General features: G+C 42.6%; 2 protein-coding genes across 7 annotated transcripts in view; one reads left to right on the top strand and one right to left on the bottom strand.

The window, feature by feature from the left end:
* Positions 1-20,301, bottom strand: part of Ror (tyrosine-protein kinase transmembrane receptor Ror) — a 304,300-nt gene that overhangs the window by 187,873 nt on the left and 96,126 nt on the right. The window lies entirely within an intron of this gene.
* LOC117224361 (uncharacterized) overlaps positions 1-20,301 on the top strand; it is a 55,422-nt gene that overhangs the window by 8,611 nt on the left and 26,510 nt on the right. For both annotated transcript variants that reach the window (XM_033477228.2, XM_033477227.2), the window contains exons 2-4: positions 12,024-12,113; positions 12,288-12,780; positions 12,893-15,013. In XM_033477228.2, the coding sequence (XP_033333119.2) occupies positions 14,839-15,013 (175 nt within the window). In that variant the 5' untranslated portion in view covers positions 12,024-12,113; positions 12,288-12,780; positions 12,893-14,838. The remainder of the gene's footprint in view (positions 1-12,023; positions 12,114-12,287; positions 12,781-12,892; positions 15,014-20,301) is intronic.

Here is a 20,301-nt window from a genome sequence, read left to right as displayed (position 1 = left end):
CGACGTTCCATCTCCAGCCGTTGGAACGGCGCCGCGACGCTATTTCGGTTCCGATCGCCGACACGTCGGAAAAAGAAAGAGGCTCGTTCCTCGAGGATCGATCAAGTTTTCATCGCGACAGCTTTCGCCTGGAAAGAAGCGTTAATCGTTCGGCGTCGATGAGAACTTTATCGCCGCGTTCTTTCCGTCGACGCGAGCTCGGAAACTTTTTTAACGGCGACCGAGTAGTCTCTCTTCGCTTCGGGAGACTGAAATAACTTGCTATTTCGACGTTGCTTCTCGCCGAAAATTAATCAATACTTTCGACGTATTATATCGACTCGAATCGTATTTAAAACGAGTACAATTAATCGACCACGGAGAAAGCATAATTTCCATAGCAAAATTCCACTAACCTCTAGCCGAACGATTTTCTCTCTGCGAGTACAAGGGTCTGAATTCTCATTGTCTGGAATAATTACCTAGAAAGAAAGGAAAGGATTATTTAATCGTTTAAACACTGCGACCAAGAGAGTAAATTATTAATTAATTTATTTATTTCACTTGTCTTTTAAAAACATTTTCGCGTGCACATATTGATCGTATAGTCGTCGATAATAACAATCGCGTCTCCTCTTCGCAAATTGTCCATTATCGCGCGCAACCCGAGCGCGAATCAGGGAGAAATTATTCTCGAAAATATATTACGATGTTATGGCAAGGTGCCGGCGCAGTCTAAAGGTGAAATCGCGGCTGGATGCAGCCGCGAAGAAGGCTCGCTGATCGAACAACAGAGCCGCGGATTTTCGAGTGTTGCGTGGGCGGGCGACGTCGTCGATCGGACAATGTTCGCGAAACGAGAGCGCAGACTTTCGGGCGTAGGGGGTGAACTTTGTCTCCGCGGTATCGCGAGCCACCGCCACCCGCGACAGAGAGAAGAAGGGGGCTAATTGAATTCGATCGAAAATACTCGCCTAATTGCAGCGTCAAGCGCGGCGGGGCCGGGCCAGGGCCGGGGCCGGCCCGCCGGAAAGTGGGACCGAAACTTTCCAGTTTATGGAACTGAATCTTAAGTGGCCGACCCCTCCAATTTAAACTTCGGTTACCGTTCTGTCCTCGAAAGCGGGTTACCGCCGTCCCCCGCGCGCGTCCTCGCCACCCCAACCGACGTTTCTAAATCACACGAGCCCGTGAATCAACCCTCGCCGCTCGCCACCCACCCCCCGCGAAAGGGAAAACTGTCGCGGGATAAATTGGCTCCGAGTGTTTTTACCGAAGCGCGGAACGATCCGCTCCCTACCTGTTCTCTCTCTCTCTCTCCCTCGGTCTCTCTTTCTCTTTGGGTTTTCCTTTTTCATTGGATAACCTGATCGTCGACGCCTCGTGAGTTATCGCGGCGCGGCGATGCACCGGCGTGCCCCGCGATGCTATCTGTGGCTCGTGTTCCCGGTAATTAGCGCGACGATCAATTTATACTATCGCCTCGGAAACGGCGCGATTCGATTCCGAAAAATATTCCCGCGGGCTTGTCGAACGCGGTTCTTTATACAGGGTGGCTCGCCGGGCACGGTCATTTCTGCCGGAAATGCTCGGAGGTCGATGCTGAAACCGGCGAATCCGAGAATACTACGTGACTATTTAAGCGTAAGCGACTTTTTCTCATTGCGAGAAACAAGGAGAGTTGTTGTTTAATAACGCGTGTATCGTTTACTGGCCGAATTTGTCGTTAAAATGATTCAGGATCAAGTTAATCTATATATTTATAGATAGTTAATAATAGACAGATAGCTATAGATAGCTTTATAATAGCTAATTTATTTCGCTTGTCTTTTTAACATTTTGGCGTGTACATATCGACGTACAATTACGACGTAAAACGTTCGAAAGTGTGACTTACTTCGTAGAAAAACGCGAATGCCATTAATATATCTTAGCCTAACGATGCATTAATCTTGGCGAATAATTATTACCGCGTTCGTTTCAACGAGGTATAATTCGTTATTCGCGAATTATTATAATAACAACAGTCCGCGGATGATGATAATAATAACAATTACGAGCGCCGATTAATTATTCCGTTAAGAATTATTTCAGGCTCGACGTGCGCGCCCCTCGAATAATAACATCCATTATCATTATTGAAGTCTCGTTATCGACCAATCAAAAGTATTATACAATGTTTAATGACTGATAAGCTAATTACGCATCGTCATCGGCGCATTCGTTTCGATTATTTACGTTCTTCGTTAATCCGTATAAAGGAATATTATAAAGTCCGCGGTTATTTATTATTCGTTCGCTTCCCTTATCGATCGTGTTCCATCCGACAATTATAAAATAACCACTCGCCTCGCCGATGAGGGAGGGGCAGGGGGAATATCGTTGAAACAATTCGAACAACACCGATGCAAAATAAATTGAAGGTTATGGAATTGCCTTCGTTTCGCCTTAATATATATATATATAATTATTATATTAATACGTATCAATAGTAATTATAATAATTATAAGAAATAATAATGATTCATTTTACAATTGCAATTCAGCTTCGTTTGAAACAGTGGAAGTACGCGATATTTTCAAAATAATCGTATAAATCTTTGGAGCACCGATCCAAAATAAATTGAAGATTATCGAATCGCCTTCGTTTCGCCCTAATATACATAATTATTGTATTAATATATATTAATAGTAATTACAATAATTATTATTATAATAATTATAAGAAATAATAATAATTGATTTTACAATTGCAATTTGGCTTCGTTTGAAACAGTGGAAGTACGCGATATTTACAAAATAATCGTATAAATCTTAACAACAGCGTGCACTTGCTACGCGAGAGAGTTCTCCGGGCAATTTATCGCGAAATTTCAGAATTCCGGCCTACGAATCGCGTCGTAAAATTTTGATTTACAAGCACATATCATTCGGCTTCGATCAACAATCGCGTCGCTACCCTTCTGATCCATAATCACGCACCAGAATTACGAGCACGCGGCCGCGTCATAAACATATTCGATCCACAGTCGCGTATCGCGGAATTTTCTTCTAAAACCGCGTCATGAACTTCTGATCTGCAACCGCATCATAAACATCCGATCCACGGTCGCGTCGTGCCGTCGTGCCATTTCGAACGACGTCGTAAACCATTCGTTCGTAACGCTGTAGCGACTCGCATTTGTAATTCGCGAACTTTTTCCTAGTTTCGAAGATCGAGTTTCGCTCGGATTTCAAGAAGCTACTAACGATGTTCTTGGTTTCTGTAACTGACAAATTACCGTGTCCTCGTTTCCAGGCAGATTTAACCTTAACAAGACGTACTAAGCTCTTTTTTATTCTTTCATTTTGTTTATTTTTTTATTAAAAAGATTTAATATATCTCATTCGATACAGCGTCTCTTTGTGTACGATTTATAATATAAATATTTATAATGTACAATCAGAATATAATATGATCAGCGTTCGCATAATATATGCATATAATATAAAGTTATCCTCATTTTTCTAGCCAGCAATGGCGCTACTAAAAATCATCATACGATAATTCGAAATGTTAATAGAATTAATAAATTTAGTTGCAATATTCTATGCCTAAAAATCCAATAAAAAAATCGCAATTTATTTCCGAATGTCCCAATAATTTGACACAATCGTCCAACGTTTCGAATATGCGGCTCCATCGCGTCCCATTGTCGCAGAGATCGTCGAACGGCATCGAACGAGCTCGCGGAATCGGCGTAGATTCGCCTAACAGGAAAAGGATAAGTGTCTCCGGGAATTCGCGCGAGCCGTCGACCCCCCAGCCGGCGTTATGCGACCGCATGTAAATCATCCGCAACAGGATCGACCGGCCGAAACCACGTGTACGTGCACTTCTGCGTGCACTTACGCGGAACGACGCCGATGCACATGTTAACGTGACGCGGGGTAAACGTCGGCAACACGTGTCGCGCGAGTAATCCATGGGTTGTCGTTACCTCGACCGTATCACAAATGCACCGTCATCGGCACGCTCTGTATGCAGTCGATGCAGCCGATTCACTGGCTCGCATCTGCGACAATCTCGCCGCTCCGCTCTTCGGGAGGAGTCCATTTTTCGAACTACAGTAATGTCTCCCTAACCGACGCTTAGGATTGTCCACTAAAATGGACAATTTGGAATGAGGAGATCCGAAGGCAATTCGGAGGCCACGTGACACGATTCGAAGGCAATTCGGAGGGCACTTGACACGGATTCAAAGAATTCTCGCTAATTTGCGCTCGGATTGCGCACAAAAATGGACGATTTGGGAAGTGGAGATACGATTATTCGAGCCTTGCGGCTCGTTTTTATAATTGTGGACAATTTATAACTATAAAAATAAACTATAATTATAACTATAATAATAAACGCAAGGCTCGGATATTCGTATCTCCTATCACGTTCAAACTAATAAGTTTGTACGTGAAAGAGACATCGAGCAATGTTTCCAAATTCGTAGAACAATTTCGGCCCGTTGAATCGTGCTTTGGGAAATACAATTGGTATTTTTCGGCCGAAAGGGTGCTACGGTTTGTTTCCTCGAATTATCGTTCGAAATTGTTGCGACGGCGGAACTTCAAAGAAACAGGAAGAGAGAAGACGAAGATTTCACTTCGCGAGGCCACAGGCCGGGTAATTCCGTCGTAACGAGTCATCTGTTTTACATCATCGTGCCGATCGAACCTAACACACGATCATCGGTACGCATATTGCAACCGGAAATCGTTAAAGTCTCCAGTCCGATCGTCGGCTACAGGCTCGTTCTAAACTGTTCTAAACAATCGTCCGATCGCGGAGGTGTTTACTCATTTACTTACTCTATGCTACTTCGATGATATACCGGTTAATCCACTTATTGGACTAACAAGCTTTTTTTCGTAATATTAACTTCGATACGTACCGACTTATAGTCACTGTTAGCAATTTTTAACACGAAGTTAATAAAATAGTTAATTTTATTCTACTCTGTGCAGCAATTACTTTATTTGTAATAATTTCAGGTTTGATGTCGTATTTTCAATTGATAAATCGAACGATTGTGCAAACAAATGTGTGCAGCGATTGCTTTATTGTTAATCGTTTTACTTTTGATATCGCAATGGGATGAAACTGCTATAAACTCGCTAAAATCATATCTTCAACGAATAAATATTTGGCAAATCGTACGCTCGTGCGAGCAAATATACCGTTAAATATTATAAATATATATTTACAATTATATATTATATATTATAAATAACCGTTACGTATTATTGTGCTCGAGAACTGTTTTGTGCCGCGACGGGCGCGGATTCGGTAACTCCAGCGCGGTTTAAATTTAGAGAATTAGTTACATCGGCGGCCCCAATAAAAGGCACGATCGATTTGTAAATAAGAATTGACAGGAGAAAATTCGCAGATCGCCCAACGTAAACGAACCGCGCGTCGGTTGTAGCGCAAAAGTACGTAAATAACAAGGATACGTTACAACTTTTTCGGGAAACGCCCGAGTTTTAGGCTACGCGCTCTTCGGTGTTTCAGATCTGAACACGATAAAAGCATTGGAGAACCCTAAGAAACACGATAAACTTGAAATAATTTGCCTTATATTCTGAAACTTGTTGAAGCAGACACTAATAAAGTACAAAGCTAAAAAGATGCGGTGTGAATCAAGACGAAACGTTTGCGAGAAAATCGCGCGGAATTTTGTGAAAATTAACTAAAAACCAGAGAAAAAATTGCTGGCTGATTGCAACAGTTATGCGGCAGGTGCAGGTATTACTGCGGACGCCCCAAATTCTGCGGTATTTTATAAAAGTAATAAAATCTAACAATTTTACAGTGTGCGATCTTGCAAAAACGAATCTCATAATTTTGTACACGTTTAATATCGACGATTTATGACACGCGAGTAACAGCAATCGCAGTTTTAATTCGTTCATTGACTTTCGGATATTCGGAAGCTTCTGAAAACGTCGAGTCTTCTGAAATACGAGTATTTCATTAACGGCGGCAGTGAACGCCGATTCGAAAGGCGTTTATATTTCGGCAATTCGATGGAATTTTATCGAGCGATAAGATAAAGAAAAACTGCGGCGTTTTCGGCGGAGTTCGTCCGTTCGCGAAGCGGACGGTCCTCGTTAATCCTTCCCGCGGCATTGTCCGACCCTCCTCGAGATCGTGTACCTCGAAGGCCCCCGGAGTTCTGATAAGTGTCATGCAAATGCACGCCGGCCTTAACGAGTCCTAAGTTTTTGCCCGGCAGCGACGAGCGAAACTTTCGGATCGAGTTGCCGCTCCATCGCCTGGCCCCGCGGCATTAAAATGCATCCGGGTTCGAATGAACGTGATTACAGTCGCGGGCATTTCGGCCCGCAAACGACGGAACTTCGCAGGCCTCGCAGCAAACTTCCCGGCGCGCGGCGGATCGGATAAAAAAGAAAAAGAAGGAAAATCGAGGAACTTCGAGGAAGCTCCGCCGCGGCGATCGCGGCCCGAAAATCGTTTGTTGCTCGATATCGAGCGGCCGAGAGCCCGCGCCATCCGCCGGCTATCGCTTCTGTTTGTTTGAACAATAATGCAACCTCGGCCGGCTCGCGAAAAGAAACACAGAGAGGAAAGGAGAACAAGCAAACGGATCCCGCGCGCCGGAAATATCGCGATTTCCCGCGCTTAATCCGGGATGACATAGTGTCCGTCGCGCAGCGCGTCGCATAATAACGCAGCGACGCGTGCCAGATTAATTTCAATTCTTTCGGACTTTTGTTTTTCATCCGCGTGTATCGGCGTTACACGGTTGTCTCGCGTTTCGCGAACGCGCGGCTCGATGTTTCCGGTTCGTTCGGATTGATTGCCGCTCGAGGCCGGTTTCCAGCGACGCGTTTCTTCATCAGTATGCGGAAGAAGGTTCTTTTGCTCGTGTTTCAGTTTAGCGAAAATGGGGACGCTTCTCTGGATTGCTGTTCCATCCGCGTTCCGAGACTCTCGCGATCACCTTTCTTTCTTGGCGAATAACGCAATAACAGGTCCATTCGAGTCCAGATGGTACGATTTTTTCAGTTGAGAACACAGAAATGAAACATTTAACCCGTTGAAATTGGGATGATATTTTCTATATTTTCGATACTGAATAGAAAAGTGATAGTGGTACGATACTTTGCAAAATACATTTTGTATCATTTTAATTCTCAATGTGGGAATATTATTGTGTATAGTGTAAAAATTAGATTGTGCAATTTCTATTTATTAAAATATATACAATGCTTATTATAGCATTGTATATATTATATACTATAATTATAACATCGAATGCACAAAAGGAATATTATTTTATATAGCGGAAAAATTAGATTGTACAATTTCTATTTATTAAAATATATATTTCTATTTATGAAATATATAAAATTATAATATCGAATGCAAAAGGAATATCGCATGGTTCGCACGAAAATATTTAGCATAATGTTGATCCCGGATCTAAAACCGATACCGGAAGAAACATTTTCTGTAATTTTAATCAAGCGGATAGCCGCTGCCTGAAGCTTTTGAACGCGATGAAACAAGAAGAAAGAACGTTTCGCGCGTTGCTCACCGTAAACGGTGCGCGTTGCACAACGAAAAACAGAGGGAACTCGCAGGGATGAATTTTAAAATGCGACCGCACAGCGGAATAACACTGTTCCCGCGAGCAGACGCGGCCCGCAAAGTTTCCATACTTCCGCGATAGTGTAAGATATTCTTTGTGCGGGTCCGGCGTTTTTCTAACGGCCGCGTGTTCTTTCTCTTAATTACTTAATCCCGGCGAAATCCGAAACAATTACAAAGCCCCCGAAAAAACACTGGCGGCGACACCGCCTTTAAATCAATTACGCCCACTCCCGCCCACCCGCGTTGTCAAAGCGTTTTCTAGTCTGATGAACCCGCGCGCCAGGATCTTTTGTGTCTTTTCGTTGATATTCTCTTGTCCTCCGCCTTTTAATATTTTTCCATATTTTTCGCGGCCGCACACGCGCCGAGCATTTCGCGTTCCTTTGATACCCCGACCGGCGCTTTCTATTTTTTGTTCCCCGATTTAAATTAAAATTTCCACGCGGCGATTTCTTGACTGGCCAAAATTTCATCGGGATTTTCAATGAAAAATTGCATCGCCGAGTCGTGCCTCGAGTCTTTTGAGCGCGATCTCCGTTCGTTCGGGCATATTTGAAACGTTAATTTCGTTCGTTTATAATTTGCGTCGCAAAAGGCTGATTTTTACGGGTTTAATGCAATGGCCGCCGAATGAAATCCGAATGGAATCGAATTGGATGCAGGTGGAAACAAGGAAAATGTTTAATTGAAATATTCTCCAGCAAGGAAAATATTCAATTCATATATTTTTTCCAGCAAGGAAAATATTCAATTCATATATTTTCCAGCAAGGAAAATATTCCATTCAAATATTTTCCAGCAAGGAAAATATTCAATTCAAATATTTTCCAGCAAGAAAAATATTCAATTAATTATCGAGCCTCTGTTTAATTCCGTTTTCCCCCAATTAAAGCTTGAATAATAGCAAACGTTAGATAATGTCAAAGTTAAATTCGAGAAAATGATCAGCCAGAATTTGTGCGCGAACCAAACAATTATTTGGCCATTCATTCGTCTCCCTGTCTTAATCCTCCATCTAATTTCGCTCCTTCCTATTGAATATTTTTATTTCTTCGTCCTTTGTGCGCCCGTAATCCCCGTAACAGTGTCTTTCTACGCGGGTCTCCCACTTTCCTGATTTGATCCCCTTAATCTCCGCCTGATCTCCACCTTTGTTATCTGGCATTTTGAGCCGGGCCCTTTTGCTTGTTCAACCTTCCCTCTGTTTTCATCCCCTCCTCCCGCCGATGCGTCCCGTTTTAAGGTCCTTGATTCTTAATCCCACTTCATTTCGTCCCGTTCCCCGTGTTCCACGTGTCTCTTCCGGACTCCCCTTTTCTAGGATTCTCGTCCGTAATCTCTCGGCTCTCGGCTCTCCTTTCTCTAGGACTCTCCTCGCCGAGCCCCGCTTCTATGGGACTCTCGAAGTCTTTCTCTCTATACGCGCTTCGATTTAAATACCGAAGCTCTGCTCTGCCCGTTTGTTCCGCTTCCTTTCCTCCCCCGCGCGCATGTTCCGACTCTCGTATTTCCGAACGAAAAAATGTCCACTATTTTCTAACAGTCGACTTTTTAAAAGAATAATAAACAGCATTACGAACGATCTAATTTATATATTTTTATCAGGACGGTCCGCCATTTTCGAGCGTCCAAGAAACTTTCGAGAGATTCTACGGTTTCGACTCGAACGGAGAATTAAATCGGAAACGCAATCTCCGTAAAACTTCGTTTAGCAAAATCCATAGCCATTAGTTCCTATACTTCCGTTTAATTCGCACCCTCCCTGTTCTCGTTCTCCTTAAGAGAGAAACGCGAAACAAGCTACCGCGCAAACCAAGAAACCATTTATATTCGCTCGAGTTTACTATTTTATATTCAAACGGAACGAATCGCCTTTCAGGAAGAAAACTCGCCGCGGAATGAAACTCGAAACACGATTCCGAGAAAAATTAATTTAAGCGAAGCCGTAACCATTATTCTCGTTCGCAGTATCTTCTTTCATCGCCGCGTTGCCTCTCTCAGCCGCGGCCCTATCGTCTTCCCTGCATTTTCCCTTTCATCCTGCATCCGACTCCTGTTTTCCAACCACTCTCATCCACGAAAAGTAACACACCCCGCAGACGAACGCGACGAGGATACACGCACCTGTGCTTTCATGCTCTTCCACTATATCGCGGGTCTCTCTCTCTCTCTCTCTCTCTCTCGCTCTCTTTCTCTCCCGCTTAAAAGGGAAATTAAAAAAGTAAAATGATTGCTGCGAGATTTAAATTCAGGGCGACGGAATCTGCAGGAAATAATGTAGATATTATCTATAATATTATGTAAATTAATAAATAAATAATTATTATTTAATAATATTATTATATAAATATTATAGGGACAATTGTCCCTCATTCTAAAATATTATATAAAATATTATAATATAATATATATAATATAATATAGGGACAATTGTCCCTTATTCTAAAATATTATGTAAATATTATATAAAGTATTATGTAAATATTATATAAAATATTATACTTATATTTTATATAAAAAAGTCAGCTCTCCACCTGGCTTCCGTCAAACGTTGTACGACTTTGGCGCAAGCTTCGTCATTTTCTCTGGCACGAGGGGGTGGTTAAGGAAACTCCGGTGGCGGACGGGGAGAGCTTTGGCTCGGAGATTCGGTAGTCGTCGTGGGTGAAAAATCCAGGTCGACCGCAGGTTCATCGTCGTTTGAAGCGTTCCCCTTCTATCCCAAAGGATGGGCGATTAAAGCGTTCGCCAGCGGGCCGATTTACCCTTGGAAAACGCGTCTCGACGCCCCGCTCTCTCGCGGGCCGGCTTGCGCGCGTCTGCACGCGTCGCCGCCGGATACATGGAATAGGAAAACATTCGCGCGCCGGTGGAAAGCGACGCTGGAACGTAAATCTATGCTTTGAACAGCGTTTTTGGTCCTCCCTCTGGCGCGTCTCTCTTCAACCAATGGCCACGGCTCTCCCTTGGTCCACGGAGCACACGGAGTCTGGGAAGTGACATCAAAGAGGAACTTCGACGGCGCGGGAGAGAGGGGGAGAGGAAACGAGAAAGTTGGGGAGAGAGAGAGAGAGAGAGAGAGAGAGAGAGAGGGAGAGCGATAGAGAGAGCGATAGAGCGGGGGAGAACAAAAGAGAGCGCGAGAGAGCGAGGGAGAGCAAAAGAGAGCGTGAGAGAGCGGGGGAGAGAGCAAAAGAGAGCGCGAGGAAGAGCGAGAGAGCAAAAGAGAGCGCGAGAAAGAGCGAGAGAGCGGGGGAGAGAGCAAAAGAGAGCGCGAGATAGCGAGAGAGAGAGCAAAAGAGAGTGCAAGGAGCGCGAGAAAGCGAGAGAGAGCGCGCAAGAGAGCAAGAAAGCGAGAGACAGAAAATATAAACATACATATTGTGTCATATACCGGTGGCACAGTCGAACAGGGCCCGATTGCACGCAAAAAAATTAATCCAAGAGAAAGAATACCGTTTTTTCATTCAACGCTCCGTTTTCGAGAAAACCGGGTCGAAAGATGCGCCCGGTTCGCGCAGCTTATGGCGTAACGAGAAGTAGAATCGGTGTGTAGCGACCAGATGCGCCACTTGACCATTTATCGAATCAATTAATATGCGAGCAATGTAAGCTTGTCGATGAACGTGGTCGATACGCGTAGTTGTCGATGAATGAAAAAAAGAATGCAGCATCGCGCTAAAATAAGATCCTTCTGATGAAACGTAGGCGATGCTTACGCATGCAGTTTGATACGAGAGACGCAGAAAGCAAATAAACCTTTTTCGTTTGGATTAAGTTCTTATTAGCACGAAGTTAATATTACAGATGCGTTCCATGGAATATCTACGTATACAATATTCTCAGGATGTTCGAACACATGTTTCATAAGAAATAGTGTATAGAACGAGATGCTTATTTTTCGACGATGACTGCAACGTAACAGGCCACAATGAATTTTATAAACTGAAATCACACGTTCGTTTATTCTCGCATCATTTACGTAATAAATATTCATGCTTCGTAACAAGATCGAAGCTTCTCGAGCTTCTTTACGAGTCTCGTAAGTGTTGCGCGTTACGTTTTTCTTGAATTATCAATGTTACCGACTTCTTGCAGTCTTTTTATCTAGATTTTCAAAACACTTGGCCTTTCCCGAACTTATCTATAAAAATATTGTATGTATAATACTGCACTGATTATTTTTCATTATTTTTGCAGGTAGAACCATTCCCTGGTCGGTTTTACCACGATTTTTCACTCACCCTGTATAACGATTTCAGTAGAAAAATCATATTCCTATTTTTGAATGTTTGCGACTTTTGCAACATATTCCAAAGCCATTAAAACTGACACATTTATCGTACAAAAATTTGAGTACGCTTAAATGGAACTAACATTTCAATTTTTTTAGGTTAGACGCCGCCTATGGATCGGTAATTGAGATCCTCTATCTACGAGTGACAAGACGACCGACCTGAAATCTTCTTCTGGACCACAGAAAGTAACAATTTCTTTCAAATATTTATTGCAAAAAGAAATCCTTAGAGCTATCACTTATAATATATATATCTTATAATATCATATTATAATATTTAAAATAGTTTCATTTCCTCTTCAATTTCAAATCCTCCGAAAAGAAAAAATCAGCATGAAACAGGAGACGCAATATTTTCAGAGATTTCAACGCCGAGAAACGAACGAGCCACGCGGTGGCAGCGTCCAGCGATACATGAAATGAAATTCCTTCGACGATTCTACTGATCCAGAAGAGCAGAAGGGCCAGAGCGGTGCGTTTCACGGAATCCTGGTTCAGGGCTGCGTGAGATCCTCCGTCAACACCGTGAAAGGAATCCCTCGGCGGCGGGGGAAGGTGAAGGGGGAGATAAAGGTCTGGGCGCGTCGCGTCCCCGTAAAAAGAGAAATTCAAATTCCGCGGAGAGGCGTGACGGAATTGTTTCGCCGGACAAGGAGGCGGCGAAAAATTCGGAGACCGGCGACGATAAATTCGGATCGGCGCGGCGCGGCGGCGCGAATAAATCTCGGACGCGTCGAAGCGGCAGGCTTCGGGAGCCGGAAGAGTGTTGACAGAAGATCGCACGGGAGAATTCTAGCGGAGGGCCGAATCAATTGAAAGAAATACAGTGGAACAAAAGGAACGTTGATAAACGGTGAGTAATGGGAACGCGAATTGCCCCGCGTGACGAACGGACGACCGATGCAAATTCCGATGTCGGTATTCACGCGGTCTCGTTCGATGTCTCTGATCGTCTGATTTTTTAGGGGTCCCCTGGCTCGGAGGGAACACCCGGAGAAGACTCGGGGCAGTTTGGAGAACGAGACAGCAACAATTTTAAGTTTGAGAAATTTCCTGGATGTTTGGAGAAGTGCGAGAAGGTTTGAAGAGGTTCGAGGAGGTTCGAAGAGGTGCGAGAAGCGGATCTTCGAAGAATTGGGAGAATATATGAAGAAGAGAAGGTTTGAAGAAATGAGGGAAGATTCGAGGGAATTTAATGAGGTTTGAAGCGAAGGTTCAAAGTGTAAGCGCGGGTTTGAAGAAGCGCGAGAAGGTTCGAAGAGTTGTAAGCAGGTTCCAAGAATTGGGAGAATATATGAAGAAGTAAGAGAAGGTTTGAAGCAAATGAGACACGATTTGAAGAAATAAGGGAAGATTTGAAGGAATGTGAGCAGGTTTGAAGGAGTACGAGAAGGTTGAAAGTGCAAGCGCAGGTTTGAAGAAGAAAGGAAATAAATAAGAGCGATTGTAGGAACACGAAGGGACGCAAAGAAGAGGAACAGCAAAGATTAATGACAATTTTGGGGAAGATTACAAGTGGGAGCACCGTAAGAAAAAGGGGCAAACAGGTGCGAGAGAAAGGGCCGAAGAAACAAGTCCGAAGGAGAAGATCTCGACAGAAGAAATAAGTTCGAAGAGTTAGGGATTTCGAAGCATTTGAACGATTTAAAAGAATTCCAAGTTGCAACGAAATTTTCGGAGAAGCGCAAATGTATTTCAGAGAGCGTAAGGAGCAAAGAGATTAGACGCCGGGGAAAGCTGGACGAAGGAGAGGGAAAGTTTTGTACGAGCACGTAAGTTCGTGGGGAAGATTTAGGAGAGAAGAGGATATTTACCTGGGAAAGGGGCAAACTTTGCTAAAAGTTCGTCCGAGAGAATAGGGATATTAAAAAGCGAGAATCATAAGATAGAAAAGAATTGAAATTATGGATCTAAAGTACCATCTCGAGAGGACAAATTTGCAGGAATATCAAAAATTCACGTGAAACGCTCGGAGAATCTTGGCTGAGAAAGCTTCGATTTCAATTCTTGCTAGGATTAGGAACTTGAGGCAAAAAAGAGACTTGTTACAGACTGTTGTTAAATGTAAAAGTCGTGATCGATATCACTCTAATCGAATATTAGAAGCACGCTGAAAATAATAGTTGTACAAAATAGAACTGAATATGCTCGAAAAGGAAGAAAATCGAATATCGGAGAAAGAGCTGCGAAGGTAAGAAAAACACCGAGAAATCGTGGATAGAACAGCCGGTCCACCGTGAATTGTAAGAGCAGCGAAACATATTCGTTCAAAGAAAACTTGGTAAGAAGTATAAAGCGAAGTATTCTACGCGTCGAACACGAGCAGAGAAAGATTCCCATTAAACGCAGCAGTAAAACTCGCGAAACGTTCGAAAGAATCATAAAGGGAATCTACGAAATCAATTTAAACGGGCGAAGGAAATTGTAACAACGCGTTCCGTCGATAGGAAATGTAGTACAAATTTGCGGCAGTATCCTGCGATAAAAATCACAAAGTAATTAGGACGAAAGGGAAACCTGAAACGAGCGTAAAATAAATGAAAACAGACGCTGTAACGTTCAAAGTAGTTCACGTCGATCTCCGATGGCACTTTGCGACTGTTAAGCTTATTATAACGATATATATTATAACGAGTTATCATTCGAGGCCATCAAACGATAACAGAAACCCTATCGAAGCCGTCAAATGATAGCAGAAATCCCGTCGAAGCCATCTAATGATCGGTGTCGGCCATTTTCTTTGATACCAATCTCCCTCTATTGTTCGCGTCGCACCGATAAATAAACCGCGAGCGAATTCGAGCGATGCCGCAACAACGACGCCGCGTTTGCCGAATAGTGTGCTCTGTACGTTTGGTCGACAGATGAAGTGGATACTCGTAATTGTGTCGTTGATACTGTGACCAAAATTATGATGGCGCGTGCGGGGGTTGGCGTCGCCGGCGCTGGGATGCTGAGGACCAGGCGCAGGGACATTAGCGTGAAACCGAACAGGAAACTCGACCGGAAGTCCTCCAGAGGAATGATCTACGAGAACGAGGAGCTTCGACTCAGGACCATTCACATAAACGCCGAGGTCGAACAAGGTAAGATGTCGATGGATCGGTTTCTATCACTTTGAATAGCTAAAGTATTTTTTTCTGTTGTCATTTACTCTAAAACAATGAATTCATTGTTAATATACTCTCAAAAATTTCGGAGATTGTTTTACTTTCGAGAAACGAGTTCCTGGGGCCATTTGAAGTAACTTTTTTCTTTACAGAAATTTCCTCCGAGGCTTCGTTTACGAGTTATTAGCGAAAAACGCTGGTCAATGTGCGGCGAGCCGATGCCCCGCCCTCGCGGGCACTGTTGCTGCGTCAGACGGCCAGCGCGACGCGGCATTGGCCGCGAGGGCGGAGCGCCGGCCGAGCTCGCGTCTCATTCGTCACCGTTTTTCGTTAATAACTCGTGAACGATGCCTCGGAGACAATTTTCGTAAAGGAAAAAGTTGCTTCGAATGGGCTCAGGAATTCTTGGGACGCCCTGTATAATCGATAGTCGATCGACGTGCCATCGAACGAGGATGAAAATCATCGTCCAGGAACATTTATGGCGCGGCGTTGGCAGGCCTGACTCCGCCGGTACTTCCCGCCGCAAATAGACGCCGGCGAACGCTAGATCCGTGCGTCGAATCCGCAGCGAACTATTTTCGAAACTTGGTCAAACGCGGCAAGTTTTGCCCGGTCGCCGGCAGTTCCAGCCGTCCGAGAGCTTATGCGAATTTTGCGACAGCCTGCTCTGGATAATTCGCGATCGATCTCCACCGACGAGCAGCCCGGAGGCCGTCACGATGCCGCGAGTCGTAACGAAAATTCGGTGAATAACAGAAAACAGTTCGTTGTTTCTTCCCTGGTTAAAACTCGTGTGCACGGAGAACGTTCTCGTCGAACTGTTACCATAGTGAAGCCCGCTTCCGTCGAAGCCCGTATATCCGGAAATGAACGGTGAATATGAGAACGGGATCGATAATATCGTGGTCGAACTGATTTTTCTGCTGAACAAGTGACTAGGCGATTCTTGGGATGGTAAGTGAGGGATCGAATCCTTGTTTGGATGTGTTCGTTCGATTTAGGATCTGCTCGGTTTCCAAAAGAATTCAATATAACAGAATGAAAAAATCTGATAAAGATATTGTAGACGAATTATTAATTTAAAGAATGGTTCTAAAAAGTATTCAAATACTTTTCGGAAGCTGGTATAGAATAAAAGATAAAGAAGAAGTGAACGAAAGAAATATTTTTTTAAAAAGATATATGTTACGTATTCACTAATTTTCTGTAACGATACGAAAGCTGTCAACGCTTTATTTACTAACTTTAGTCACTGATCTTTTACCAGCTTTCAGAATTCATTTTTATTGCAATATATTCGAACAAATTGAACTTTACATGAACGTCGAGACCGCGAAAAAGTGAAAACAGCATCCCCTACGGCAAATTGTAATTTTGTACGTTCACTTTCATTAACCAAATTACTCTGATTTCGTGGGAAATATAATTTATACATTCCCTTAACTTTAAAATTTCTCTTACATTCCAGATTGTTAAGATGCATTATTTACTACATTTGCCGTGCTTATACTCAGCTTTATTTTTTCAAACAAACATTTTCACAGCTTTCCTCGAAATCACAGAAAGAGAGAGAAAAAGAGAGAGAAGGCGAGAGAAGCCGGCGAAAACAAACAGCAGAGAGCGCTGGTGTAAAACTCGCGCGAAAGAGGATAAGGGAAGGTTAAACGGCGACAAAGAGGGGGCGGCAATAATGGAGGCGTTTAAACCGTGTCGAATATTATTCTAGAGGCGAGGAAACACGGGAAGCCGGCCGATTTTCTCGAAATTTGTTTACCCGCCGCGCCAAGAAAAGCTTTGTTCTGGCAGGCATACCGGCGCGGTGGCTCGAAGCTTTTGGGAAGCCCAGATGTCGTCTCGATACGGATTCCTCCGTAGTGACGTCTCCTCTCCGCTGGCCACGCGGAAACCCGTGTGCTCGAAAGTCAAAACAGTTTCGACGTCCGGTGATATGTTGACGTTGCGCAAGATTTATTAAAGCGGCGCCCGAGCCTCGATGGATTTCGATGGAGGATCGAGTTCAAAGCGCGCGCGCGACCCCCGCCGCCGCCGTTCTCCCCGTGATGTACCCCTTTCGTACGATGATCACAGAACTTCATGCACTCGACTGGTAATAAACAGAAGAAATTCCTTGCAAGTTTCGCCGGGATTCGCCCGTTTGATTGCTGTCGCACGTGGCACACTCTGACCCTTTGATTCTTAAATGTCAAACAGCGCGCTTTGCGTCTTCGCGTTCGATCAGCTATTTCCGATTCCGTTGGGGATGTTCGATATTCGATTATTCGATATTCTGCCGCGCGAAAGATGCGAATATTCGTTGATGTGATTTTTTTCTTTATTGAAATATGAGCTAAATATAATAGATATAGGAAAATATAGCAGATAATGCAACTTAAAAATCTAGGCTATAACAGAAACTTAAAAATGGAGAAAATAGAGAATTATAAATTACATTTAAATCCGTATAAAAATTATATTTGGATCTCCCACCAAAGGTCAGAGTAATTTGACTAGTGAAACTGAAATTGAAAAATTACAATTTGACATAATGGATGACGCCATTTTCACTCAATTTGTTCGAATAGTGGCAAAATTAGTGGCATTTATCAGTGAACAAAATGTGTAAACAGCTTTCGTAGTTGTATTTATTATTAATATTCTGTCGCTTTGCTCGTAATTTAATGGAATTCTCGAAAGCAATCCTTCAACTCGTTGAAATTCTTAAGAAAAGAAATAAACTTTTACGATACTCCTGTTTCTTTGAGAATTGCTCCAAGAAATTATGACGTCGCATAAAATTTAGTAATGGCGGAAGCTTGTGTACACAGCCGGTCGCAGAAGCATACCTGTCGGCTACCGCGTGTTTAAAAAAAGAACAGGCGCATATTTGATGAGTGTTGATTAACTTGTCAGTGAAAAAGTACACGTGTCGCGACTACTCGGCCGAGTGTATTAAAATTCATAATATTCATGGAATCATAAAATTTATAATATTCGTAAAATCATAAATTTCATAATAATATTCAAGAAATCATAAAACCCATAATATTCAAGAAATCATAAAATTCATAATAATATTCAAGAAATCATAAAATTCATAATAATATTCAAGAAATCATAAAATTCATAATAATATTCGTAAAATCATAAATTTCATAATATTCAAGAAATCATAAAACCCATAATATTCAAGAAATCATAAAATTCATAATAATATTCAAGAAATCATAAAACCCATAATATTCAAGAAATCATAAAATTCGTAATATTCGTGAATCGCTAAATTCGTAATATATCGTTCATTTGATACGGACGATTAAATTTGAGTAACAGCTAGCTCCCAGAACAATTTTATTACATTTTTCACTACATTTGCCACTGCATTTCGAATCAAGGCGTTGCACCAGTCTCTGATAAAAAGAGACCACCGAAACGGTTACCGTTGAAATTATATTTCCACTTAATCGAAGCGAGAGGCGACGCGACGCGACGATTGATCCGCGCTATATAACATCCTGAAATAAATCTTGACAATATCGTTAACGTTTTTTCGAGGTTTTCCGCAGCTTTTCGGGACGAGCGGCAATTTTCTCGGAGATCCCGTTCTCCGGCAGCCGTGCAATTAAATCAGTCGCGGGGAGGAAAAGCAACAAAAACAACAATATTTCGTTAGCCATGGGCTGGAGCTTTTTTCACCGTGCTTTTGACAGACGCTGCGAGGGTGCGCCGACATATTAAATGACCATCCGAAGGGAAAAAAGTGCGCCTGCGAGCCGGCGAAACGCGAGTTTCCGGTTTCGGTTGTTGCACGGTTTGACGTTCAACTAATTCGTACGCAAAATTCAATCGTTCCCGGCGAAATATTTCTGTTATCCGCGATGTTCCGGCATTGTACAACGCATTCGGTAGATTCGACTTATAGCGCGGTATCAATAGCTTCGTAATTTAATGAACTGCATTCAACCGGGCGCCATAACGCAAGATTGTAATTCAAGTGAAACTGGTGCGTCACGAAGGCGAAACCGTCGTAAATCGCGCGAACATTGGAATAATAAAACGAAATGTTGACAAACAGGTCGATATTAAAGTATGATGTAATAAATATACGCAATTAGTCGCGGAAGTGGTTCGCAGCTGTGCGGAGCAACGGTTATTTATTGACGTTCGTTCCGTTTACTGTGAATCGAATTTCACAGTTTTCACGGTGCGATTCTTGTTGCTGCATAAAAGCTAAGAAAATAAATGTGGTAATCGAAAGGATACGTTAATACGGTAAATGAAATGAAGTAAGAAGACACGTTGGTTAGACGTGTCAAACAATTGAACAGCTACGCCGATAAATAAAATATACGTAACGAATACGTTAATAGGATAAATTCGAAGTAACCGAGAAGATAAATGAAATAAATAGAAAGACGTAAGATGAAATAAAGAGACATAAGATATAAGATAGTATAAAATATGAGAAAAAAATATAATATAAAATATAATATAAAAGACATAAGACATAGGACAAGATAAATGAAATAAATAAGAAGACATAAGATATAAGATAATATAAAAGACATAAGACATAAGATAAATGAAACGAACGAAAAGATGCCCAGATAAATCAATTTCTGCATATTTTATGCGAATTAAGAACCAGATCATTTAAAAAAAAATGATTAAAACGTGATTACGACTCGATACAGTTCCGAAATTGTGATACAATAAAATTGTATTCGTCGATAGCTTCGCGGATCCGCGAAGTACAGTAATGTCTCTCCCTTACCGACGCTCAGATTGCCCACTAAATTGTATAATTTGGGAAGAGGAGATTATTCGAGCCTTGCGGTTCGTTTTTATAATTGTAGACAATTTATAACTATAAAAATAAACCGCAAGGCTCGAATAATCGTATCTCCTCTTCCCAAATTGTCCATTTTTGTACGCGATCTGGGCGTCAATTAGAGAGATATTATACTGTAATTGAACCGATTTCGCGAAGGAGATTACACGGTCCGATCGGTGTCTTCTCTTCTTTTTTTTTCAAACAATTTACCCGAAAAGAACCGAGAATTACGTTTGGAACGAACGAGAGACCGAAGAGCGCGATAGCCGCGCAGAGCAATTCTGTCAAGTAAAAACCGCGCTCTCGTCCGTCCAATTTATAAATCCATTAAGCTATGCAGATCCCGGTCTATTTAAAGTGTACGAGTGCACGGCTCGGCCTTTTTTTCCCCGGGCAACTCGAACACCGCTCCGATCGTATCTACACCTGT

This window comes from Megalopta genalis, chromosome 13 (assembly GCF_051020955.1).
Source record: "Megalopta genalis isolate 19385.01 chromosome 13, iyMegGena1_principal, whole genome shotgun sequence".
In the NCBI taxonomy this organism is placed as follows: domain Eukaryota; kingdom Metazoa; phylum Arthropoda; class Insecta; order Hymenoptera; family Halictidae; genus Megalopta; species Megalopta genalis.
The sequence above is the reverse complement of the archived record's forward strand: the minus strand, read 5'-3'. Positions and strand labels throughout refer to the sequence as shown.